The sequence below is a fragment of the Pezoporus flaviventris genome, unplaced genomic scaffold (assembly GCF_033815535.1).
Source record: "Pezoporus flaviventris isolate CSIRO_AGI_PZ_B2104156 unplaced genomic scaffold, CSIRO_AGI_Pfla_v1 ptg000025l, whole genome shotgun sequence".
Taxonomy (NCBI): Eukaryota; Metazoa; Chordata; class Aves; order Psittaciformes; family Psittacidae; genus Pezoporus; species Pezoporus flaviventris.
Window position 1 is genome coordinate 550,321 of NW_026892573.1, and position 27,427 is coordinate 577,747.

Here is a 27,427-nt window from a genome sequence, read left to right on the forward strand (position 1 = left end):
CTGAGGCCCTGGAACAGGTTGCCCAAATGCTCCATCCCTGGCAGTGTTCAAGGCCAGGTTGGACAGAGCCTTGGGTGACGTGACCTAGTGTGAGGTGTCCCTGCTCATGGCAGAGGGGTTAAAACTAGGTGATGTTAAGGTCCTTTCCAATCCTAATCATTCTATGATTCTATTTTATGTCTTTGTCTTATGAAAAGCTTTACTGCCACTAGTGGAATTTATCACATAGTAAGAAGTTAATTTTATAGAGCAATTCGGCTGTCAAAGAAAGAATATACATTTTTAATCTTCTTTAAGCCCATTTGGACTCAATGATTTTAAGGATATCTTTTCTAACCTAAAAGACACTATGGATTATTCTAGTATTTTAAGTAGCAAAAATTGTTCATGTGCTAAGAATATCTTATGTTACTGGCAATGTAGCTGTGAACATGTGAGCTGTGGTGGGTAAAATAAATCCTTTGTTCTGTTGGGGGAGGAAAATGTAAGGAGGAAAATGCATCCTGTTACCCAACAGAGGCGAAGCTGCTGCAGCTCAATGACCCACAGATCCAGTCAGTATTGAGGCTGGAGCTATGTTCTACCTGTGTCAGTTGCTTTCTTTCAAGTAGTTTCTTTAATGTGTCTCTGTTTAAAAAATATGCATTATAAATTAAATCCTTATGGGATTTCAATATTGCCGTGATGATACCATTTTGCAAATAAGCCAGCATATTTTCTTGTACTACTAGTCATAAAAAAGCACAGGTCAGATCATTTTTGCACTGTATGCATGATTTATGTTTAAAGATATGTGGGATCTTCATGATTCATTCAGATATCTTGACTGCCAAGTGATTAGTGAGATAACTTTTCCCTGTGCAGATGCTGTCAACACCGTGACTGTGTGTATTCAGGAACTTGCTTGCCCCTCATACACTGTTGGAGATTACTGGTAGGGTTTGGTTGCTGTACTTTTCTGAAGCTAGTTTCACATAGCTGTGTGATGGATGAAGCAGAGCAGTAGAGGAAACATTGCTGTAAGACAGTTTTAAACTCTATTACAGTGCAAGGGGGCCATAACAATAGTTTTGCCAAGGCTTCCAGAGAATCTTAAGGGTGGTAAATGTAAATGCTACTGGAAAGCAGTCTCATGGTAACTCATGGTTACATGTTGACCATGGTTTATTTTTCACTGTGTTTGAGTTATGATGTTAAGATTTCGTTTCAGCTGCCTTGCCATTTTTGTGTCATGGAGAATGTGAACTGACAGAATAAAGTACACAGCTTTATAGATGTTTCAGCCTCTGGCAGTAGGAGGCATAAAGACAAAAAAGCTAAAATATATGCAAACAACTCACTGCTTTAAGTTTATGAGAAAAGACGTCTCATGCCTTTCATGCTGCGGGATCTAGTCTTAGGAGCGAAAACTGTGCAGGCTGTATCTTTAATAACTTCTTTGCTGTCCTAATTAATTTTTGTTTATCTTTTCCCTCCTCTTACTCTTCCCTCCCACTTAAAAAAAAAATCAGGCCAAACCTACCTTTTGACCAAAAAAACCCTTACGATTGTCTCTGTTAGTTGTTGCTAACAAAATAGTGGTATATCAGTGTTATTTCTAGAATTACGCTTACCTTTGGATAAGAAACTTCTTCCTATCATTCCTTTCCAGAGTTAACTTCTTTTCAGTTACTTTGACTTCTCTTTTCAATATCACATACTTTTAAGCATAAGACCACTATGCAGCCTATATTGCGCTTACATAGGCAGTTAATGTGGGTTTTTTTTTTCAATTTCAACACAGATAGTTTTTAATGAATATTACAGAAGCATTTTTGTACTCTGTATTTAATTATTTTGTTTCTTTTTAGATTATGTATCTGAAATAGTTTTTCTCATCTTCAGTACCTGTGCTGTAATGGTAGGGGTAGATTTCTTTGAATTTGTGAGCTGGTTAGAGATTCCTTGTTATGTTTTTGTATAGTGGATTAAAAGAATTCTTGCTTTCTCTTCTGAGTGCCCAGAAGTACGTAATTGCACTGTTATTTCCTTCTCATTCCTTTATTGCCTTTGAAATCTTAACTCTCTACAATCTACTCTGCCTTCCATCAGTACATCAAACCAGATATTAATTTGGGGAATTTCAAAGTGATTTTACTATGAAAATACTTTATATCAAGAGCATATGAAACACTGATTATTGTTTGGTTAATTATAATGTTGGCCCAACAAACTTTCTGAGGGGAAAGTTTGTCCCTTTCAGAAAATTATTGTCCTAAAGCACTGTTCCTGTATGGGTCTATATGTATTTATTGGTAAAGTAAATACCAATTTATTGGTAAAATAAGTACCAAAAAAATGGTAGACATCTTTAGAGAAGATGGAAGCTGAAACCTGCTTTAAACTGTCGTGACACTTTGTATCAAAGCTAACTTTATATATTCCCCATTGGAAAACCATGACAGCCTGATTTAAAATGTTTTGGTGTAGCATGGAAGATTACTGAACTATATTTTTGCCATTTTCTCCTCAATGCACTTAGATCGCCAGCAGTGATCAATGGTAGATTTCATTACAACCAAGCAATGAAATTTCCATTCTTTCTCTATAGTGGTTTCTGTGGACCATGAAATTATTCGCCTGTATGGCATATCGAGAGGTGTTAGCTTTTTTTGAAGCACTATCAATGTATAATTCAGCAGAAGTGTTTGTAGAATAACACTGTGTTTCTGTGAGAGTTTCTGTGAGAGTTTCTGTGAGAGTTTCTGTGAGAGTTTCTGTGAGAGTTTCTGTGAGAGTTTCTGTGAGTTTCTATTTCTTTTGTGAATTTCAGTTTTTTTTTGTGTATGAAAACCTTACTCTTAGGCTGCATTGTTTCAAATTATTTAAAGTAATTTGTTTGACACATGTTTATATGTGCTTATAATCCTAGTATCTCACTTCGTCTTGCATGTTCTGCCTGATCAAATATATTCTAAGAGTGTGCTTCCCTCCTTTAGGATATGTGGTATAGAATTTGGTGAATGTGGGGAATATGAATGTTATGTCCTTACCTGTAGTGTTGCGAAACATCTGGCATACAGTCTAATGTTCAAGAGGAGCTTAAAAACAAAGCACAATCTAAGAATGTGAACAAATTTAAATATATCTTTTCAAGGATGGATGTTCTCTCATCCCTGGATTGGTGCTGCCTGTTACTAGTGAAGCAAGAGCAGCTCTGGGACTGCAGGGAGGATTTCATGGCAGAGACTGGGGTGGTTCTGCCTGCCCACAGCTGATATTGCTGCTGCTGTGTGGTGCAGGGCAAGGAAGAGAGGATACTTCAGCATCATGTACTGTAAAGAAGGGGCCAAGATTTTTCAGGAGAGATGGGATAAGGAGTGTACAGCACACACTTCTCTTAAACCTAATTTAGTAAATTCTCTGCTGACTGAACGATGGGCTGAATGTTGTGTTTTCTTGGTTGTTTTTTTTTTTTCTTTACCAGAGTGTCTTCCTTCTACCCCTGCTTCAGTTCTATGTATGAAGAATCTTCAAACATAATGGTTTATTTCTTAGGTTACGCCCTTGACAGTGAATAGTGGGGCATGGAGAAGCTACTGGCTAATTCTTTGGAGTAGACTTGCTGCCTTTTGTTGGTGCTCAGTGAAAGACATTGTTTGAGAAGAAAAATCTCAAATTGTATGTTTTTTTTTTTTTAAGATTCTAGTCTCAATATTGCAGTTTGCAACCTGGCTTTATGCCCCCATGTTTACCAGAGACTTCTGCTTTTAAAGGCAGGAAGGAAAATTGCTGTCTGATTGAGATGTAAGATGATTTGTGTCACTGATTCTACTTCTCTTCCAGTGATGTTACTCCCCCTTTTGCTTTTGCTGCATTCTTTCTTCCTGGGACTTTCCTATGTAATTATTCCTTTAGAGTGTGCTCTTCTCACTGCCTGCTGGTTTGATATGACGCTAAAGAGCCCCATCATCCATGCTGAGTTCTTTTATGTTTATGCTATATTCATTTTCTGCTTTTGCATGTTCTACAACCATCTGTATGTGAGTGGCTTGTACTCTATTTCTGTGTTCCAAAACCTGTTCTTTCACAATTTTGAGCAGGAAGAATTAAAAGTCTTTTTGTTTTTTCTCTAAGCCTCTCTTCATGGATGTCTAATAGTCAATTCTTGCTCTGACTAGAGTGGAACACTTGTACCCAGTTTTTGCTACTAATTTTCTTTGCTCTCTCTAATCTTAATTTCACAGATGCTATAATAACTTGTCATTTAGCTTGGTAACTTGGATGTAGTTATTAAGTGATATCTCAAGATACTTATATTCAAGATATATTGAAGTCTCAGAATATTTTTGCATAGCATTTCAAAGATTTAGGTCTGTTGATGGGGTTGGAATCTTGTCCAAAACCTCTTATGCATCAAATGCTACCATAACTTCCTTCTGTACTGACAAGTGTAATACTGGTGTTCACATCTGTTCAGAAGGCTGCTACAGAGATGATTAAGATTTAGCACATCTCATTGAGCATGTCATCTGCTTTTGTATTCCGTTGGCTCTTGGCCCTATACGTTTAAACTCGCAACCTCTAAAAATGAAAATGTCTGAAATTTCACTTAGTAAGCCTTTATTGAAAAGGTGATATATACCTAATAAGTAAAAAAAAAAAAAAAACAAACCACAACAAAAAACTCCCCACAATCCAAACCACTTGTCCAAAGAATTTGTTTTTGTTTGCTCTTGAAAGGGTAAAGTTCAAGTGACTGTCTCATGTTGGTGATAAGACCTAAGGATTATCCATGAAACCATGAGTGTGTCCTGCTTAACTTTAATAAATGAGCTGATGGTATTTATGCTTCTCTTAAATGAATTTCTAAATAACTGGAGCATAAAAAGGCACTAAGTTTTGGGTAGCATAACACAAATAAAAAAACAGAGCAATGTCTTAGTTATTCTAACTTGTCTTTTAATAAGAAGTAACTTCTGTATGTACTGTATAAAAATGCAAATATGTATATTCTGTTACAGTGTGAGGAGTACAGCTGTTTCAGGGTAGCAAAAAATATTTTAGAACTATGCTTTTGATAAATAAGCCTGCTTTTTCATATGTTACATGTAATGGTTAGGAAGAACTCTTCATAAATTGGTTTTGTAGATATCTTTGCCTCCAAACTTTCCGTAAAATTCTCATGTTCTGCATGATTTCTCCATAATGCAATGGAATTCTGGTCTGTTAACTTGATCCCTAAGGCAACTGACTGTTACATGTATATTTAGGAAAACCCTCTAGAATTAGGCAGTTAAATAATAAGGAAGTTACCACAGAAAAATAAGGATGTTTAGTTTTCAGGAATGCTCATCTTAATTAGGGTTATGTAGAATGGAAACAGTATGTGATGTTACACCTTTTCTGTTTTCAGTTGGATAGGTTTGCCAGTATAAGAATTCCAGGAAGTAAAAAGGAACGACCTCCTCTGCCGCATATGAAGCATTCTCATTCTACAGATTGGTCATCCACACCTATGGACACAGAAGATTTTGCTCCAAAGACCCTGTCAGAAAGAGAAATTATAGTGCTGTTTGAAAAAATGATGGTAAGGGTCTTGCGTTATTTTCCTTTACTTGAAGAATAACAATGTGGCTAACTGACAGGAGGGGGCCTTCTTTTGTGCATATGTTCTGATCTTCACCTGAGTTATTAGTACTGTTACTGTAAGTGTGTGTTTTTTTAATGGTGTTTCTCAGGGGCTTAACTCTGCATTATTTTGATAAGATCTTTCTCTAAATATATTTAAAATGGAAACAAGAGGTTTCTGGTTATTAGATTATGCAACAGATTTTGAGGAAAACAAGAAATGGAGAATCCTGCTTCCTTTCAAGATGACCTGAAACTTTTACAAAGAGATTTTATACCTCTGAATGTCACAGCAGGGTTTTGTTCTGAAATTACGTTCTCTGTCATTCTTGCACAAAAAAAGACTCAAGGTTTTTGCCTCCAAAGCAGCATTTGTCGGCATATGAGTCTCAAATTTGCTGCATTCCTCAGTTGTCATTGTTATTGTGCAACAAAAGAGCAGTCATTTGGTGGAAAGGTTATGTGACATTGGTACCACCTCTTGGTGGTACCAATAGGTTGAGGCTTTTTGTCATGGTGATGATGACATTTTGAGCAATTTAAAACTAAACATGGAATGGCCATGAGAGAAGAAAGTGACTGCAATCTCAAGAGCATAAGAGGACATTAACAAGGAGAGTGATGTCTAGATTATTATTTCTTTCTCTGTCCTGTAACAAGTAACTATTGAAAAACAAAGGGACTGCCAGGAGCTGGGATGTGGAAGAAATCAAATGTGCTATGAGGGAAATACCTTGATGGAATTTCTGATTCCCAGTACTCAGTTTAGTCATGAAGATGCTTTTGTAGAACTGCGGAGAGCTATAACTGAAAGAGAGAATTCAGGATTTTCGTTTTCAGGTTAAACTGATGGAGAGGACAACTTTACCGTGTTATCAACTTTTCTAAATGTACTTGTTCTTACATGGTTGATTTTCTTGGTGTACATCCGTGTCTAAGCTACTTCACTACTTTTAAAAAATTTCACTATGAATGGTAGTTGCTCAAATGTTAGGAAATGGGAGAAGTTTTTCCTTAAATAAGCTTCAAGGTATGCCTCCCTGTGCACATCCCCTGCTACATAAATGTAGGATGTATTTCTCTACCATTCCACAGGGACTCTGGTGTAGGATAGTGTGTGATGTTGAAACTATGCCATAAAAAATGCAAACTTCCAGTAAATCCTCAGAAACCTACTGCTGTGTGTGTAGGTAAAAAGAAGTGCTTATATCCAGGCTTATTTCCATGGATCCTGAAGCAATTAATTCCAATTTTATAACTACTATGCAAAAACATGTTACTGATGACATCAGGATAATTTCAATGCTTTCCTAGTCTCACTGAATAACAAAGCACTTAAACTACTTTATTAGTGTTATTTTAGCTATAACATAATGCAGAAGGGATTCTTCAGTTTATCCACACTTGAATGGAGTGAAATAAAGCTAGTTTAATCACAGTAGATTATATAGCTAATTATATATTCAGTCAGCTGATCGGAGCTAGCCTAGCTAGAGCCACAGCCGGCACGCTTCAGCGACGCGAGGGTCAACGGAGATTAGGAAAATCAGAGGGGATAGCGCAGAGACATCACGATTCCCGACATCTCCCGATCCCCGAAGCCCCAGCAGCCCTTGCGAGAGAGAGAGGCTGACGTGGCGGGGGGGCGTTTCCACGGTGACGGCGACCACTCCCCTGCTGCTTGCCTTGAAAAAGCCTTTGAGAGGGGAGCGACAGGTCGCTGCCCACCGGGCACAGGGAGGAACAAGCCGGTCGTGTTGCTGGTGTCCCAGACTGCGCACCAATATGGTTGCCTCCAGAAAGAGAGCTTGCAGTAAGGTGACTACAGCAACTCAGACAGAGACCCCGTCCCAGACCGTGGCTGTTCAGGTCTCTGGGTGCAGGGAGTGCCAGAGCCTGCTGCTGCCGGGGGAGGGAGGACAGCATTCCACCTGTGTGAGGTGTGAGCAGGTAGAAGATCTGCTTAGCCTGGTGGCAAGACTTAAGGAGGAGGTTGAGACGCTGAGGACCATCAGGGAGTGTGAAAGGGAGATCGACTGGTGGAGTAACTCCCTGGCGGGCCAGTCGAAACGGTTCCAGGGAGATACCCCCCAAAAGGGGAAGGACCCCCTGCCTTCTCACACAGAGGGGGATGGCCCGAGGCAGCCCCTGCCCTGTAGCTGTTGCGCAGAGGTAGGGGACCAAAAAGACGACGAGGGTTGGAAGCGAGTTCCAGTTCGACGTCGTGGGAAACCCTCCCCCCTTCCTGCCCTGCTTCCCCAGGTGTCCCTCTGTAATAGGTTCGAGGCCCTGGATGTTGAAGGAGAGGTAGGTGTCGTGGTGTAAACCCAGTCAGGTAACTTGTAACAGTCTTCCAGAGCAGGAGAGACTGTGTGCAGTGTTCACACTCGTGAGGGAAGTGCTGCGTGGTCTCCTGCATCCTCCCGGGGCTCGGCAGGTGGCTGCCGGGGAATGCTCTCGGCCGTCGCGGGGCTCGGCTCCTCTGCGGGGCTCGGCTCTTCCGCGGGGCTCGACTCCTCTGCCGCCTTCTCCCGCTGCTTGGCAGCCGCCTCCTTCTGCTCCTCGACCGCCCCGACCTCCTCCACCGGCAGCCGTCCCCTGGCGGCCTCCGGCCCCGGGAGGATGCAGGAGACCACGCAGCACTTCCCAGCTACCAAGGAGGAGAAACATGACTTTTAGTATATGTGCTGCCGAAGCGAGCACATATACTAAAATTGGAACGATACAGAGAAGATTAGCATGGCCCCTGCGCAAGGATGACACGCAAATTCGTGAAGCGTTCCATATTTTAGTATATGTGCTCGCTTCGGCAGCACATATACTAAAAAAGCCTACAGCACCCGGGATTCCCAGGCGGTCTCCCATCCAAGTACTAACCGAGCCCGACCCTGCTTAGCTTCCGAGATCAGACTAGATCGGAGGTCGGGGCGGTCGAGGAGCAGAAGGAGGCGGCTGCCGGGGAATGCTCTCGGCCGTCGCGGGGCTCGGCTCCTCCGCTGCGCTCTCGCTCTTTTTTAGTATATGTGGGGCATGAGAATGTGGGGCAAGGCCAGCCCACAAGGCCACATAGGAAAAGGGAGTCGACTTTGCACCTCAAGACTGCCTCTGTTAAGAAAGAAAGAAGGGTCATTGTAGTAGGGGATTCCCTTCTGAGAGGAACAGAGGGCCCGATATGCAGAGTTGACCCTCATCATAGGGAAGTGTGTAGTCTGCCTGGAGCCCGGATCAGGGATATCACCAGGGTGCTCCCCAACCTGGTGCACCCAACAGACTATTACCCGCTACTGGTCTTCCAGACAGGTGGGGAGGAAGCTGCTTCCCGCAGTCTGAGGGGGATGAAGAAAGACTACAGGGCCTTGGGGCGGATGGTGAAAGAGTCTGGGGCTCAAGTGATCTTCTCCTCTCTCCTTCCATCTTCCACTGATGTGGGAAGGAATGGGAAGATTCAGTTCATGAACAATTGGCTTCGAGACTGGTGCTACAGGCAGGGCTTTGGATTCTTTGATAACGGCTGGTTTTATAGGGCACCAGTCTGGACAATGACAAGTGAGAAAGGTTTATCTCACAGAGGGAAAAGGATGCTGGGGCACGAATTAGCAGGGCTCATTTGGAGAGCTTTAAACTAGATTCGAAGGGGGATGGGGTTGTAGCTGGGCTTGCCCCAGTGGGGCAGCGCTCCAGAATTAATGAAGACTGGGAGGCCCCCTACAATCCTAGGGTGAAATCGGTGTGCTCAGCTCGCTCCCTGAAATGCCTGTACACCAATGCGCGCAGCATGGGAAATAAGCAGGAGGAGTTGGAAACCTGTGTTAAGTCGGGAGATTATGATCTGGTGGCAATTACAGAGACGTGGTGGGACAGCTCACATGACTGGAATATAGTCATGGAAGGCTATGTCCTTTTCAGGAAAGACAGGCCAGCCAGGCGGGGTGGTGGGGTTGCTCTTTATGTGCGGGAGGAACTACAATGCACCGAGTTCTGTCCAGGGACAGATGATGAGCGAGTTGAGAGTCTGTGGGTGAGAATTAAGGGGCAGGCTGGCAGGGGGGATACTGTTGTAGGTGTCTGTTACAGACCACCAGATCAGGGTGAGGAAGTTGATGAGGCCTTCTACAGGCAGCTGAGAGCGGCCTCACAGTCACAGGCTGTGGTCGTCGTGGGGGATTTTAACTTCCCTGATGTTTGCTGGAAGGACCACTCAGCAACCCAGCCGCAGTCCAGGAGGTTCCTCCTGTGTATGGATGATAACTTCCTCCTGCAAATGGTGGATGAGCCGACCAGGAGAGGAGTGCTGCTGGATCTCATCCTCACTAACAAGGAGGATCTGGTTGAAGCAGTAAGGGTTGAGGGCTGCCTTGGTTGCAGCGACCACGAGATGGTGGAGTTCAGGATCTTGTGTGGCAGGACTAGTAGAATACCAAGTAGAATTGCAACCCTGGACTTTAGCAGGGCAAACTTTGGCCTTTTCAAGCAATTGCTAGAGGAAATCCCATGGGCAGGGCTGCTTGAAGGTAAAGGGGCCCAAGATAGTTGGTTGACATTCAAGGACTGCTTTTTCCGTGCTCAAGATCGGAGCATCCCGACACGTAGGAAGTCAAGGAAGAGGGCCAAGAGACCTGCGTGGCTAAATAGGGAATTGCTGGGTATGCTCAAGTGGAAGAGGAGAGTTTACAGGTCATGGAAGGAGGGGCTGGCCACTTGGGAGGAATATAAGGCTGCTGCTAGAGGATGTAGGAAGGCAGCTAGGAGGACTAAGGCATCCTTAGAATTAAACCTGGCAAGAAGGGTCAAGGACAGCAAAAAGAGCTTTTTCAAATACATGGCAGACAAAACTAACACCAGAGGCAATGTAGGCCCACTGATGAACGGGATGGGTGCCCTGGTGACAGAAGATAAAGAGATGGCAGAGTTACTGAATGCCTTCTTTGTCTCTGTCTACTCTGCTGCGGGCAGTCCTGAAGAGCCCTGTACCCCTGAGACCTTAGATGAAGTCAGGTCGGCGGAGCGGTTTGCCTTAGTCGATGAGGAATGGGTTAGAGACCAGTTGAGCAATCTGGACATCCATAAATCCATGGGTCCAGATGGGATGCACTGGCGGGTGCTGAGGGAACTGGCGGAAGTCATTGCTAGACCACTCTCCATCATCTTTACCAAGTCTTGGGAAACGGGAGAGGTGCCTGAGGACTGGAGGAAAGCAAATGTCACTCCAGTCTTCAAAAAGGGCAAGAAGGAGTACCCGGGTAACTATAGACCGGTCAGCTTCACCTCCATCCCTGGGAAAGTGATGGAACACCTTATCCTTGGTACCATCTTAAGGCATATCAAGGATAAGAAGGTTATGAGGGGCAGTCAACATGGCTTCACCAGGGGGAAATCATGTTTGACCAATCTCTTAGCCTTTTATGAGGAAATAACACGGTGGATGGATGATGGCAGAGCGGTGGATGTGGTCTACCTTGACCTCAGCAAAGCATTTGACACAGTCTCCCACAGCATCCTCACAGCTAAAATGAGGAAGTGTGGACTGGATGATCAGGTAATGAGGTGGACTGCGAACTGGCTGAAGGAGAGAAGCCAGAGAGTTGTAGTCTATGGGGCTGAGTCTAGTTGGAGGCCTGTAACTAGTGGAGTGCCTCAAGGGTCAGTACTGGGACCGGTATTATTTAATATATTCATCAATGATTTAGATGAGGGAATTGAGTGTACTATCAGCAAGTTTGCTGATGACACTAAGCTGGGAGGAGTGGCTGATACGCCAGAAGGCTGTGCTGCCATCCAGCGAGACCTGGATAGGCTGGAGAGTTGGGCAGGGAGTAACTTGATGAAATATAACAAGGGAAAGTGTAGAGTCCTGCATCTGGGCAGGAGCAACCCCAGGTTCCAGTATAGGTTGGGAAACGACCTGTTAGAGAGCAGTGTAGGGGAGAGGGACCTGGGGTTCCTAGTGGACGACAGGATGACCATGAGCCAACACTGTGCCCTTGTGGCTAAGAAGGCCAATGGCATCCTGGGGTGTATTAGAAGGGGGGTGGTTAGTAGGTCGAGAGAGGTCCTCCTTCCCCTCTACTCTGCCCTGGTGAGACAGCATCTGGAATATTGTGTCCAGTTCTGGGCCCCTCAGTTCAAGAAGGACAGGGACCTGCTGGAGAGAGTCCAGCGAAGGGCAACGAAGATGATTAAGGGAGTGGAACATCTCCCTTATGAGGAAAGACTGAGGGAGCTGGGTCTCTATAGTTTAGAGAAGAGGAGACTGAGGGGTGACTTTATCAGTGTCTATAAATATATAAAGGGGGAGTGTCACGAGGACGGAGCCAGGCTCTACTCAGTGGCAAACAATGATAGGACAAGGGGTAATGGGTACAAACTGGAACACAAGAGGTTCCACTTAAACTTGAGAAGAAACTTCTTCTCAGTGAGGGTGACGGAACACTGGAACAGGCTGCCCAGGGAGGTTGTGGAGTCTCCTTCCCTGGAGACATTCAAAACCCGCCTGGACGCATTCCTGTGTAACATTATCTAGGTGTTCCTGCTCCGGCAGGGGGATTGGACTAGATGATCTTTCGAGGTCCCTTCCAATCTCTAACATACTGTGATACTGTGATATATTGTAGCCTCTGGTTTGCTGTTCTGATCAAATTAAGTGATCTAGGGGGTGGTGAGCAACTTGAATGTTGTAGCCAGGCTTTTGGAACTGATTTTGCACAAAACAGAAAGTCAATTGGTTAGTATTGAAAAGAGTAGTTTCTGAATTCTGAAGTTGCAATGAATGTGTTATGTTATACTTTGGGTTTTCCTAAATGCTTGCAGCTTCCTTCTCCCAGTATTTTATGCAGTGTGTGGTTTTGATGGCAAAAATGATGGAAAAACTCATAAAAAACAGACAATTAAAGCTCCTTTATTTTCTGTTAGTGCTGTTAGGAAAATATCCATGTGAAATTGCTTATTCTTATTTTCCAATGAGAAAAATAATATTATTGCTCACTTGTAGAATAACTGTAAATGATTTAAGAAGAAATAAGAGAATGGAGTTGAAGATTTTGTAAACTAAGCCACGTGTGATGTCCCCCTTGTAATGCTGAATACTTCTAATCTGTACAAATCAATTGCATCATAGAATTATAGAATAGTTAGGGTTGGAAAAGACCTTAAGATCATCCAGTTCCAACCCCCCAGCTATGGGCAGGGACACCACCCACTAAACCATGTCACCCAAGGCTCTGTCCAGCCTAGCCTTGAACACTGCCACTGATGGAGTATTCACAGCTTCCTTGGGCAACCCATTCCAGTGCCTCACCACCCTCACAGTAAAGAACTTCCTCCTTATATCCAATCTAAACTTCCCCTATTCAAGTTTGAACCTGTTACCCCTTGTCCTGTCGCTACAGTCCCTAATGAAGAGTCCCTCCCCAGCATCCTTATAGGCCTCCTTCAGGTACTGAAAGGTTGCTTTAATGATGCTTCATTTCTTAAAAGCAACAACAAAGAAATTACTTTTTGCTGCACGCAGACAGAATATTTTTTATAAATAAACCTGGGGGTACATTTAGGATTCTGGAATATAGCTGATAGGCTATAGGCTACTAATAGGCTTCTTAATGCCTCCTCCCTTCCTCATCCTTTTTTTTAACATGATTAGAAGTTAGCTATTTTTTGCAGGAAAAACAAGACCCTTTTCCACCTTTTTATTATTTAAGAAGTTATTTTTCAAAAAGCTTAAAAGAAGTCTGAAAGGAGGGCTTTTAAGTGAAGAATGAACTTCACAGTGGCTACAGGCTAATGTGAAAAAAAATTTCTTGTTTGTGTTTGTTTGCTTTTCTCCCCCCCTTAGGTAAGATATACATATCTTTCAATGTTTCTATGAACAAAACCTGTTTGGCATATTGGAGGCAGGGTACTGATGATATGATAACTTCCAGAAAACAGTGAGAAAAACCTAGTGTCGTGGTTTAAACCCAGACAGGTAATTCGTTCGCTCACTTCCCCCCCTTTCTTGCCCTCCCCCTGCTCTCGGAGGGACGGAGAGGAGAATCAAAAGAATGCAACTCCCACGGGTTGAGATAAGAACAGTTTAGTAACTAAGGTATAACACAAATCACTACTGCTACCACCAATGATAATAATGATAAAGGAAATAACAAGGGAAGAGAATACAACACCTCACCACCCGCTGACCGATAACTCGCCCCCCAAGCCCGACCGAGCTCCGACCGATACCTCCTCCAACCCTGGAGTCTCCCAGCCCTTCCGGCTAACTCCCCGTTACATCCTGGGCATGACATGCTGTGGTATGGAATACCTCTTTGGTCAGTTTGGGTCAGGTGTCCTGTCTCTGCTTCCTCCTGGCCTCCCCTCCCCCCTGGCAGAGCATGAGGCTCACAAAGTCCTTGGCCAAACCAAAACATCCTTGTTATCAGCTCTGTTCCCGAGCTGAAAGTCAAAACACTGCACTGCACCAGCTACCAAGGAGGAGAAAAATGACTGCTACTGCTGAACCCAGGACACCTAGCCATGTATTTCTGTGAAATTTAAAATGGAATACTTTGGATTCGGTGTTTCCACTTTTGTCTTTATGTAGGTTTTAAAAGCACAATTTAAGTATTAAATAAAATACAGCTACCTCTATTAAATATACATGTAAAGTGTATTTTCATTTGAAGCCAGTATTGCTATACAATTGTATCCCTGTAGAAAGGAATCCTGAGGCACAGTTTTGCAAAGATATTTATTGGGACTTGCAGAAAAAAAATCATCTGGTAATATCAAGTTGGACTTGATTTTAGTAATCTATAGTATGGGTTGTCATGTACGTATCTCAACAGATGTGTTGCGTGTTAGTAAGAATAGTCATAAATATGATGTTGTGAATTTAATGTAAGGTAGTTAATTAAACTGAAGTATTACATAAATTGAGAAATACCTGTAGTAAGGTAACAAATGGAAGGCCAGAGGGAACACTAGCATTATAGTGTTCTTGCCAATTTGATTTGATTTTGATTCCTCCCATTTTTAAGCTAAGGAAATGCTTGTTGAGAATTAAAGGTTATAACATTTTGCTGGCTTTCAAAGAACTTGTTACTGAAAAAAAATGTTTAAAGTAGTAAATTGAAAATAACTTTCTTATCTGCTCTTAGTTAAAATACCTTTTAACAGTCTCTAAATCTCTATGTCCAAACCCACCTATCAGTGCCAGAATACACTGATGAATTGTCCAAGTCCTCTGTAGTCATGTAATTAACACTAAGTGCTTGACCAGTCATTAAAGTACATAGATTGGTTTGTTGTCTAACTAGTTTAAATTTTTAGGTTTCCAGCTGAACATGTGTGGCCTCCTTTCTTGTTGGCTTTGGCTTGTTTAGACGAAGGTGTTTTGCATTTACTTTGAGATGTGGGAGGTAACACCAATATGCAAGCTAGCTGCCAAGGATTCAAATGACTACATTATTGCTTGAATGAAAGATTTTTTACATGCCCCTTGTGCTTGCTTGATAGTAACAATATCAATAATAACATTGTATATATAGTATCAAATAAATAATAAAATACTAAATAGTAAATAGTAAATAAATAAATATGAAGTAATAATTTAAATGCATACTAGACTTAAGAATTTTTTCTAGTCCTTAAGGAAACAAAAGGCTAACATTTGTGTGTGCGGGAAATCTACACAAAATTGCCCCATTTGGCAGAAGTTCAGCATAAGTGGTCAAGCATTTTCTGCAGTGTCTTCTCACTTGCATTTATGCAAAACTCTAAATGTCTCTAGGAGTTGTGTTTGGTTCTGTCCTATTCAATATGAAAACTAGTGAAAGACAAGGAAACTTAAGTTTCAGTGTAGTATGAAATTTTGGCCTTTAGGTGTTTTTTTTTTGTTTGTTTTTTTTTTTTTTTTTCTTTCTTCTAAGGTTATGAGTTTGCTTGCTGTTTGTCTTTGATTTCTGACTAGGTGAAATAGCTTTGCTATAAAGATGCTTACCTACTGATTTTGTAGCATTGCTATTGCCAAAGCTGGTGGGGATTCACCTTGTGAATCTCAGCTGGTAACTACAGTAATTCTTGCTAAGCTTGGGTGGCCATAGTAATGCTGTATGTGCTCATATGTGTGTGTGCCTAAATTGTTTCTGTTTCTTAAGCCTTTTTTTTTTTCCTGTACTTCCAGTGTGATAGGAAATGTCCTTTCTCACAGATGTGGAACTGATTACAATGATCAGAGCATTTCTAGGCTGGAACAGTAGAAGTCCCTGTGTCAGAAATGTCAATGAATAGCTGCTGTATGGCTTTCAATGTAGCTCTGCACATGTTCATTTTGACCTCTGGTTTATGTTAGAATGAATGAATTGTGATGTGGTTTTGATGACAGTTGAAGGTGTTGATTTAGTGATCAAATCGTCAAGAATTGCTTTTATTGCAAGGGTATTGTGAGCTACCCTCGGTGCAAAGCAGTTTCTGCTGCCCAGGTTAAGTATTTAGTAACTGAGGAACACAATTATGGAACAAATTTAATATATTATTTTTAAAATCTTTCTAAGAGGCTGGTTTATAAAAAAAAGATTTATAAAATCTTTTAGGAAGTGGTAAGTATTGCTTTTCTGGTGTGTGTGTGTGAAACTGCAGGTGATTTTTAAGTGTCCATGCTAGTGGTTGTGGTGCACTTGTTTATTGTGACATAGTTGGCTGTTTTTTTAGTCTGAGTTGCTAGGGAATATGGATAAGGATTTTCATTATTTTGAGTAACTAATCTATGGGAAGTTCTTTGTGTTACAGTTTTCAATCACGCATGTTTGTATTTTTGTGTCTTTATTGTTTTCAAGTTAGTCTCATAGTTAAACAACTGTTTCTGGATGACATTTAAAACTACATTTTTTTGTTTGTTTCCCTGCTTCCCATTCTAGGAAGATATGAATTTAAATGAAGACAAGAAGATGCCATTGAGAGAAAAGGATTTTAATACCAAAAAAGAAATGGTGATGCAATATATTAGCACTGCTTCCAAGTCTGTAAGTAAATGTTTGTGAAGTGCAAAAATTACTTAATGTTTAGGTTGTTTTCATGTTGGACAGGAAAAAATGATGCCTGCATATCACATTCTTTTGACTAACTCCTGTTTTTCATAGACACAAACCTTTTTAAAGGGCATTATCTCATTTTATAAGCTCCAGTGAAAAATACTCACTTGTACTTGGAGTGTGTCTTCTGCTACAGTGCAGTACTTCTTTTTGGTAAAGGTATGGCTCTTAGTGGAGATGGAAAGATTTTTCATAGAACTTGAAAAAGCTTGATGTGAACATTTTTATTTTCTAGCAATGTTTGGAAAGAATTACTTAAGTGGATATTCTTTTTCATTCTTGACTTCAGTACAGAGTTCATGTGATGCTATGAAATAGTTGCTAATGTGATTGTTTACACATGAACCCAATTAGTGTCCATTTTTTACTTATAGGAATAATGACTGGTTGTTCTAGAGAAATGCAAGGAGTTGTGTACCAGGCAGTTTAAAGATTAAATTGGCATACTTATATCTTACTGTCTGTTTTAAATGATGTACCTTATTAGTGTAATGCACTTTTGGGAAGGTAGGTGCCTAGTGCAGGAGTGAACTGTCTGGTCATTGTTTTAGTTAAGCTAAGCTCATCAAAACTGCTATTCCTTCTATAGCGTAAAAGTTCCTTAGTACTGGAAGGATCAGGATGTCAACCCTGTTTTTCTTTTTTAGAGATATTTCCTGGGAAATCAGGAAACTTCAGGCTAGTAAATCTCACAACATTCTTGAAGTTTCTTAACCTAAAACAGTGTGTCAAGGTTTATATGTCATTGGCACTGCAGGCCTCCACATGCCTTCTAAAATCTCAGCTGTTTCATCTGAAAAGTAATGTGACAATAACACATGGATGGCTGTGCAGAGTGGTTGCATCCACATCTGTTGCTGGAATCTTAGCATCCTGATGTTGATGTTAAGAATCCCTTTCTCAAGAGAAAGGTTTTCACGTTTTCAGTTCCTGGCATTTAATACTTTCAAAGAACTAAAGCCTATAGCAGAGTAGGTTTCTCTGATCCTTCTTTCTGAGTGCCATTTGCAATAAATAATTCTTTTGTGTCTTTGGTTGTCATCACACTTTTTATGCAATGGAGCTTCTTGTGCTGTGCCTGAAGCAGCCATACAAGGTACTCTACTGAAGAGGACAGGTCTGTTTCCTCTCTCAAAGTAGTGATTTGTTCCCACATGCTTTTACCTTGTATGTTTTCATAAAGCCCCCATAGCATTTTTTTCCTTTCTGTTCCACTCCTCTGCTGCCAGCATATGTATCTCACAGCTTTCTGCTGTGGGAGGTCAGTGAAGACTAATTTATGCAGGAAAACTCTTGTCTTCACTGAACTCTATTTCTAGTGTTGTTTTCTTACTGGAAATGACATTCAGCCATTGCGAAATTGAGAGGAGCTGTTTCTGTGATGCATAGAGTCAGCTGTTTGATACAATAGTGCTCCAGATCAACTCAGCTTTGTGCTGGAGCTACCGGAATGGGAAACTCCTTCACTTGCCCTTGCAACTCTTTGTTCCTGGCATGCTCTTTCCTGCCTCCTGTGCGTTGGACTGTCTGAGTGATTTCTGTCTAGAGAGATTAGTGCACTGCATGCCCAGGGTACTCAGCTAAATTTTGGTGTACCTTGACTCGATGGAAGTGTCATACTTTTCTGAAGAGCTGAAGAAGTTACTATTGCATACAATTAATCCCATCTCAGGTCTCTCTATGAGTGATGCTGCAGTAAAATCTGATAGTAGGTACCTCTCAAACTTTAAGTAGACAGGGACTCACCTGTATTGTGTTAGGACAAATATCCTCATTTGCAACTGCTATGCAGAGTACCAAGCACGTTTTATTTATAGCACTTATTACAAAAACTATTAAAATGAAGAACAGAGGCTGTGGCTCTAAACATCACTGAAAAGGAAGCGGCCTCTGGCGATTAGACTATAGTCAGATCTTCATCGCTGACCTCAGTGTCAGGGTTTCTTAGAAAAGCAGAACTCCTTTACAATATTAATAAATCACATCTCTGTTATTGATGCATCTAGAAATTCTGCTGGCTTTGGTAGCGCTGCGCTCAGGTAATTATTTAGGTACAGAATATTGTGACCTACCTCTATATGGTGAGATTTTGAGAATCATAGAATGGTTTGGGTTGGAAGGGAACTTAGAGATGACCTACTTCCAACACCCCTGCCATGGGTAGGACACCTTCTACCAGACCAGGCTGCTCAGAGTCCTGTCCAGCCTGGCTTTGAACACTGCCAGGGATGGGCTTGCCACAACTTCTCTGGGCAGCCTGTGCCTGTGTCTCTTCATCCTCATAGTGAAGAATTTTTTTCCAATGTGTAATCTAAGTCTGCCCTCTGTCGGTTCTAAGCCATTCCCTATTGTCCTGTCACTTGTACAGGCCCTTGTAAAAAGTCCCTCTCCAGATTTCTTGTAGTCCCCCTCTAGGTACCGGAAGGCTGCTCTAAGGTCTTCCTGGGGCCTTCTGTTTTCCAGGTTGAAAAAGCCCAACTCTCTCAGCCTGTCTTCATAGGAAATGCATCATCCACTTTGCTTAGAGACTTCTTAACAGTTGGCTGAAAGAATGCTTCTGTATATATGTCTGTATATCTTTGTCTGTAAGCTTGCTGTTACCATCACTCTTTATAATGTGTAGAAGAATTGCAAAGACTAAACAGTTATGGTGTTTGGGATGCTAGTAGTACTTGATGAAAAATTTTAATGATAGCAAAAGTTGTATGCTTGGAAGAATTCTGCTCAAGTACTTTAGTATACTGTTAGTACTTCCTGGTATAGCATTTAGGTGAAGCCTTATTTCTTCCCTTAAAAAGATTATCTTAGAGATGTATATTGCATATTGTGTAAACCATCATGGCTGTGAAATTTTGAATGAAATTTCTGTCTGCTGTGTTGTCATGCCTTACTTATCAGAGAAGGGAACAACAGTTGTGTTTGAACATTACTATGCAAGTGTGAATTCTCATCTACCAAAAGCAGTATGGTTCCATTTGTCTTTGGAGATTATGTCCAATGTATTTTCTGTGGTTTTTGTACCTGTTGGTATGCAGCACCACATTTTTAAGTGATGTATAAAAAATACAAAGGTGTTCCAGTCCATGTTATGGAGCTGATGCTCAAGTGGGAATAAAAGCAGCACTCCAGTAATGTAACTCTACCATAAGTTTTGCTGTTCTGTATGTTGAACACACACAAACTGGGTTGTTAAAGTGAGTTTTCTTCACAAGACTTTGTTTTTGTTTTGCAGCTTTTACTCCCTTGTAATGTTTTAACTGAATTAATTAATGCTGACTTCATACTGCATCTGCTCACAAACCAGTTGTTCTTCAGTTGAGCAATTAAATTTCTAGAGGCACTGATGCCTCAAGATATTTCCTGTTTCTCAGTTAACTGAAGCATTTTGAACTTAAGCAGCTTTTCCCATGGTGAAATGTAGTTAATATAATCAGTTTCACAATTGGTACCAAATGCAGCTCTCATTTTATTTAAGAACTGGCAGATGTATCATATTCTTATTATATTGCAGAACCTTAGCATAAGTATGAGTAAGTGGTACTTGGTACTGTGGGTGTGTTGTACAGACATTCATAATTCATTGGCATCTTTCGTACAGGGTAATGTTCAGGTGGGGAACTGAGCATGAAACAGGATGTCTGATACTGCCTGGATATTGATGTGAGACTCCATTGCTTGTGAGACTTCAGATAAATCAGAAGAGACTCTGAAATGTCATTCTAGTGAATTCTTCTAGCCTGGTTAGGCTCTTGTCTCATGGGACCTTTCTACTGCACACATTTCTATCGATTATATTAAATTACTTCCAAAATGTCTTCTGACCATCTTAACTATATGTCCTGTCCATATGACTATCCTATATGACTGTTTCTGCATCAAAGGAAAGCAGTCTTGCCTGCTTCTTGTAAGTACCTTAGTTGTATCCAGCTTGGTGAATTGTACAGCAAGAACTGCTGGAGGAAGTCATTGGAAATTAGATTCTCCACCCAGGATATTAATCCATATGCTTAGGCATACAAGTACTGCTTATCAACTAGTCCATGCATAGCAGGAGCTGCCAGGAGAATTTCTGGAACTTTGTTAAATTTCTGACTGGAGAGCTCCTGTAATATTTAGTTAAATACTTTGTCACGAGGGCTGCTAGGAGTTTGGTCATCTTGTCTCTAGTCAGTCTCATCTATGCAGAGATGAGCTGGGAAGATACAGGATTGCATGGGGAACTGTATATTCATCCAGGCACAGCCTTGAGCCCCTGTTACATCATGGTTATTACAATTTCTTCCTTGTATCACAGCTGTAACTCATATTCTTCTGACTGCCTCAAGAGTATATATTGTCTAGTCTTAAAATGTTTGAGAATTATTGTAACCAGATGGATGTGCTCAGTATTTAATCTCTTGAACAACCAGGCAGAATCCCTTGTCAGCAGTTCCCCTTAGCCAGTGAATTTGTAGTGTTTTGGGTAACTCATGGTGTAGTAGCTTTTACTTTTCAAGTTTTATCCAGTCTTTGTTATGAATGCTTTATTGTTTTGTTTAGGGTCTTCTACATTTGGCTTTGAGATTGCTCTCCAGCTGTGGTTTTGTTTATGTGGGTTTTTTTTTTTTGTTTGGTTTTTCATTCCTCTGTAGATATAGTTGTGTCAAAGCTGTAGGGGAGCTGAGCTTTCTTGCTTTCTGCAGGTGCAAGCAATTCTACCATCTTGGTGAGGAGCATAAATTATTTATGGAATAAGTTTGCCACCTAGATTGAGTTTTTTGAGGAGGTAGTGTTCTGTTCCTGGCATTACCAGAGCATATAGTTAACTCTTTGGACCCAGACAATATCTAAAGAGGTTAGGGTATGTTCCCTTGCTGTGGGGCCTGACTTGAGTATTATGTGGTTATGAACTAACACAGAACATGAAAGAAGACTGAAGCCAGTTGCCACTTGAGTTTTTTGTGTTTTTTTTTTTTTTTTTTTTGTCTGTGGGAACATTTGTTGTTATGAATCCTGTATTCTAAGGTTCCCTTCAACCGTCATCCCTTCCTGGCCATCTCATCTATTCTTTTGCGGAACATTGGAAGTGACTTTCATATGTAAGCAGATGAGGGTCTTCATCAATTCAGAGGCATGTTTGGAATTGCATTCTTTGTACGATGTGTTTTGTACCAAAACATAGCATGAGATGCTGTATTTTCAGAGTGGTTTCTGTCAGTAGTCTGTTTTTGTTGTCTGGAACATATGTTTCCTAAGTCTGAGGAAATACATGTGGAGCAGAGAGGTAATGAAGCCTCCAGTAGCTCCTCACTGTTCTGTTATCATAGTCATAGAATAGAATGATTGAGGCTGGAAGAGATCTCTAGAGATTGGCTTGCCCAGCCCCTTATCTAGTCCATTTCTTAATACCTCTCATAGAGGAGGCTATACAGTCTGCAGCCTGTTCCAATGCTTGACCAACCTCACGGTTAAAAACTAAACAAAAACAAGGGGGAAACTTTGTTTTTGTCTTATGTTTAAACAATTTCCTATATTTCAGTTTGTGGCTCTTGTCCTTTCACCGATAGAATTCCCCTGAGCCTTTCCTTGGGGCTAAATAATCCAAATTCTATCAACCTCTCCTTGTACAACAGCTGCTCATTTAGTCTTGCCCACAGCCCTTACTGGACTCATGCCAATGTGTTCGTGTCTCTTCCATCCTGGGTGAGCCCAGAAGTAGATGCAATGCTCTAGATGTGTCTCACCACCACTGAGCTGAGGAGCAGGGTCATCTCCCTTGAAGTGCTGCACTTCCCTATGGTCAACTTGTCATCAACCAGGACCTCTGTGTGTTTTGTTATGTTGTTTTGTTGTTGTGTTTTGGTTTTTTTTTAATACAAACCTACTTTTCAGCTGGCTGGCCCCAACACGTGTTTCTGCATGGGATTATTTCTCCCAGGTTCAGGATTTAGCATTCCCTGAAATTCCTTTGCCCATTTCTCTTGTCGAGGTGCTTCTGCTGTTGCAACTTCTCTTGCCAGTTTTTGACATGACTTCTCTGCTAGAAACAGTTTTATCATCTTTTACTTCAGGATGAGAACTTTTTTTTCAACACTTCTTGAGGATCTACCAAACAGAGAAAGCATCCTCTGTATAAAGCTCTGTATAATAACATAATGAGACTGCCTCACCATTCACAGTGGATAACGTCAAGTTGTTATGTCATTGCAAGTCTTAATTATTTTCAATTCCTGACTTAAGCCACTAGGTAATCAAGTATTATTTCATATCTCTCTTTAGTGCTATATGACAGAATAGTTGAGCTTCTATTCTCTAAAAAGGGGTTATTCCAGTGAATTAAGTCAGAGAATAGGTTGTATACCCCATTGTGTGCCTCTGTTTTTAGAATTTAGATATATTCTGCAGAAAATATATCTATCCTTCTCTTGTTGAAAATGGGTGTTAGATGGAATAGACTTGTTATTTTGAACCATCTACAAATTTTTTGTCTTTGCTGATATTTAAAAATAAAGGGGAGGAGGATACTCTTAATAATAGGGTCAGTGCTTCTTAGATTCCTCATTTTAATTGCAAATTATAAAGCTTCTTTAGTTCAATTCAACCATTGTTTCATTTACAACCATGGATACTATATTTCCTTCAGAAGAGTTATGAAGATCTTCCATTTATTTTAAGCAACGCTTGACAATACAGGTGCTATGATGAATCAAAGCCAGTGTCTTTCAACCTATAATGCTATAAACTACTTTTGCAGTGTTGCATTAACTTCCTGTTGCATTTTCATTTCTATCTTGCTGTTTTCCATGTCCTCATTTGCTTCCCCATCTGCCAAAAAGAGCAAAACCTAAAAAATAAGGCAAAATCCAAGCCCGAAGGTTGAGTTATATCCTTATGTTACTGCATCAGTAGTCATATTTGTGTTGTACTGCATTCTCACAGATGGCAAATACAACTGAGGAGCTGTGATTTATTTTTGGAGCTTTAGTGATTCTGAAGAAGTCTTTTTTTTATTACTATTATTTTTAATTTTCAAGTTATTTTGCTTTAGCTATTACAGCCAAAGCTAATCTGTTTTTATAATCCCAGTCTCATATACTCCTCATCTGGAGGACCTTTAAGGGAAAAGCCTTTTAAAAGAGTGTCTACAAGAACTCAGGTTTTTGTGGTAACATCCTGAGTACTCTTCGGTTGCACTGGTTCTTTCCTCTGTATTCTGTTATGACTGCAGTCGCCCTTCTGGACACGTGCCCTGTGATGTCTTCAGAGCACCTCAGAGTTGTTTTTTCTTCTGTTGAGTACTGAAAATTAAGACTCATAAACAGAATCCATTCATTACAAAAAATGCATTTCAGTGAGTGTGCATGATGATACATTTCTACATTTGATGCCTGCTGCTTTTGACTACTGATTATAAATCTGTTCATAAATTGACAACATTTAGTCAGAATTTAGCATATATATTATATGGACACACCTACAGGTTTAGGACTAAATTATATACCTATTTTCTCTCCCCCTCTCCCCCTCCCAGTTTTTTCAAGGAACAGAAATAAAGTTTAGCCATTACTAATCTATTCAAGTTCTATATGTGCCAAGTAAAATGTGAATGTATTTTCTGCATTTCAGGGAAGCCTTAAGAGCAGTCGAAAGATTTCACCCCAAGAGTTTATTCAAGACTTAAAATCTGGGTTAACAGAGGAAAGACTAGTCACTTGCCTAGAATCTCTTCGTGTGTCCTTGACTAGTAATCCTGTCAGGTAACATCATTAATACACATTGCAAAGATTAATTATGTTCTTTATTTCTTAATGAATTAAAATTAACGGATCTGTAGATGTATAGGTTTCAAGATTTTAGTTAATAAATGTATATGCATTAGTGAATGATTGTACGCTTTTGCTTTTAGTATGTATCTTCTGTAGATCTTTTTTCTGGTAGAGTTCACTAATATGTACAAGATAATGTGAAGAAAATGTAAAGCAAGTGTAGAGCAGAACAGTTCACTTTGTTTTGTGATCAAATAGTCATATAGCTAAACAGCTCTAAGTTATTTTTTGGTTTAATTGTGTGCTCCTTCTGTCCAGTGAGCTTTAGGCTTTCTTCCTTGCCTTCTAGTGATCTTTGCTATATCTGTGGGGTTTATCTATACAGAAGATAGTTTAGTTTCCCTGTGCTTTTTTTTAAAGAAGTCTAACTCTTCAGTAGTTATAAATCTAACACCGTTATCAATCTTTATGTGAAGTTTTGATTTGATCCATGCAGTTTGATTTGTAGATGCTGACTTTTTTTTTAATAAATTATACATTTATTTTTTTTTCCTATTCTTTTCAACCTTTTGTTTTAGAGTTCCTATTTAAGCCAGTTGTTGAGCACATGATTTTTGGAAACTGTTTTGTGTTTAGTTAAAAAAAATGCAAAGGAAATTTCAGGGTTGCCTATGGTGGGATGTGATTAAAAAAGGATTTGACAACTTCTTTCTGCATCTGGCCTAGCAGAGTTGTTGGTGTGGATCTTCTGTATGGGCGGTTGCTTCTTTCCTTCTATTAATTTGTTTTGGAATTGGATTATTTTATTTGGAATATGCAGTGGTTCAAGTAGGAAGAAACACGCCTTACATTAACCAGAATTATTCTGATAGAGGGTTTTACAGAAGATATACTTCTTCCAGGAATGGGAAACCAATTTTTGGTACACTTCGTTTTTTCTCCTTTATTTAAAAAGCGAAAAACAATCCAAATATACCTCACACACAAAAAAAATAATCCCAAACAACCCCAAAACAGAAAAACAAACAAACCTCACTAAGACCACATCCCTCCCCACCCCGGGGATAAAATTAAAAAACAAAACCCAAACCCCAGAGACATTTTGGTTTTTTTTTCATTTATTTACACATATGTTGATTTAACAAAAACTTTTGCTTGCTAGTACTTGTCTGTAAATAGAAACACAAAATGTGTGACAGTTGAAGTTTTAGAGCAATCTCTTCTCTGTTGTTTATATGACTGGATAGTTTTTCTTTTTTTGGATGGGATTCCGCTTTGCTGCCACTTTGCCACACACCAAAGGAAAAGTTAAACCTCCTCCTCCCAAAAAAGCCAAGCCCCATGAGCTTGGTGAGGTGCTAATTCTGTTTTCATTTTCAGAAGCTTAGTGTATTTTATGTCAAAACTTCAAAGCATGCTAGAAAGATTATGATGCATTGTTGATATCAAAGTATTACACTGATAGTTTTGAGAGCTCAGTTTCCTTAACTTATTGATAAAATAGTTCTAGATTGCAACACTGGCTTTACCCTTGTTCAGTGAAATATATACTATGGTAGGGAGAAAATTTGACAGTTGAATCTAAGTTCTAATGTGACCACAATTTATAATTTAACTTCAGTTTGAAGCATTAAGGAGAAAGAAGTGTAAAAGATCTGTAATGGTTGGATTGGAGTGAAACTTGTTATTAAGCTAATGGATATATGGCCTAAGAATAGCCCAGGATTGCAACAAGTAGAACAGTTCTGAAACAGTCTTCTGGTGCATTGAGTGATGCTGGAAAAGACTGGTAGATAGACCTCACTAGGCTTAAACAGAGCATCTTAAAATAGCCTTAGTAAAAACCTGAGTTCATCTGTAGGGCTTATATAGAAAAATAGCAAAAAAAGTAACAATGGCATACTGTTCTTCATAAAAAAAATGTGTGGCGTAAACATCTTTAAACCATGCCTCTTTCTTTCTAATGAGTAACAACAGTTGGTGTTCATTGGACGTACGTATTAGTGACTTTGATTTTCCTATTAGCAGCCAGACTTTTGAGTAAGAACTCGCTTTGGCACATAAATACTGAACTCTAGTCCAGCTGCTATAAATCCATGATTATTTTTAAGTCCAGCTTCATATCATGTGGACAATAAGAGATAATTGATGAGACTCTCGGATTTTATTTTGTGCACATATAATAAGAATAAATCTATGCTTTTTTTTTAACAGGATGAGAATTAAATTTACATCTAGCCCAGCAATCTTAACACCTGTGGGCTGTAATCTTTTTGACAATATATAATCTAGGGGTTTTTGCTGGTTTTCCAATTGCTATACTTTAACTTTTTAATCTTGTTGACATTTCAGTTTCTAATGCAAGAACTGGTTCTACAACATTGTTTCCAATTAGTCATTTTTATAAAATGTGTTTTTAGTTCACAGAGAAAATCTGAATTAAGTGATATTAAATAGTTTGGTCCTGGTACTTAGAAAAATATGCTGAAATCTATGGCCTACTGCAAAACATAGTGTTTATTTTCCATCGGTATAAAAAGAAAGCCTCAAAGGTAAAATGCACTCACTGATATAGGCACTTGATCATTCTCAACTGCAATGTGATAAAAAATGTCTTGTAGGGTTATCTTTAGGTCAGATTTGGCTGGTTACATCAAAACCAATTGACAGTTATTTGCCTAATCGGTTTCGGAACAAAGCACCCATCCAGGACGGACAAAATCTATTTTCATATATATTTACTTTTAGGGGCAAACAGATAAAGGCATCTGATCTGATTCTTTCTTCCTGTAATTTTTAAGTCCATTACAGATCTGTATCTCTCAGGTATGAAGAACTGTTCTAATCCCATCATAGGATTGAATCAAAGTCTTCTGTATTTCAAAAGAGCTATTGCATCTCCCTTGTGTTATTTCCAACAGAACAGCTTATTATTTGTCACTAGTAAGGCCACACCATTATAGGAGTATCTAAATATTCTGGTTACTAATCAAAAGTGGTGATACATAA

General features: G+C 40.1%; 1 protein-coding gene and 1 non-coding gene across 3 annotated transcripts in view; both read left to right on the forward strand.

Moving 5' to 3' along the window:
• The window catches only part of DIAPH3 (diaphanous related formin 3), a 230,889-nt gene that overhangs the window by 13,242 nt on the left and 190,220 nt on the right, over nucleotides 1-27,427 (forward strand). For both annotated transcript variants that reach the window (XM_061457257.1, XM_061457256.1), the window contains 3 exons: nucleotides 5,396-5,569; nucleotides 16,500-16,604; nucleotides 24,279-24,409. In XM_061457257.1, the coding sequence (XP_061313241.1) occupies nucleotides 5,396-5,569; nucleotides 16,500-16,604; nucleotides 24,279-24,409 (410 nt within the window). The remainder of the gene's footprint in view (nucleotides 1-5,395; nucleotides 5,570-16,499; nucleotides 16,605-24,278; nucleotides 24,410-27,427) is intronic.
• LOC133271801 (U6 spliceosomal RNA) lies at nucleotides 8,295-8,401 on the forward strand. The gene has a single exon (XR_009744270.1). It is a non-coding gene; the product is annotated as a U6 spliceosomal RNA (small nuclear RNA).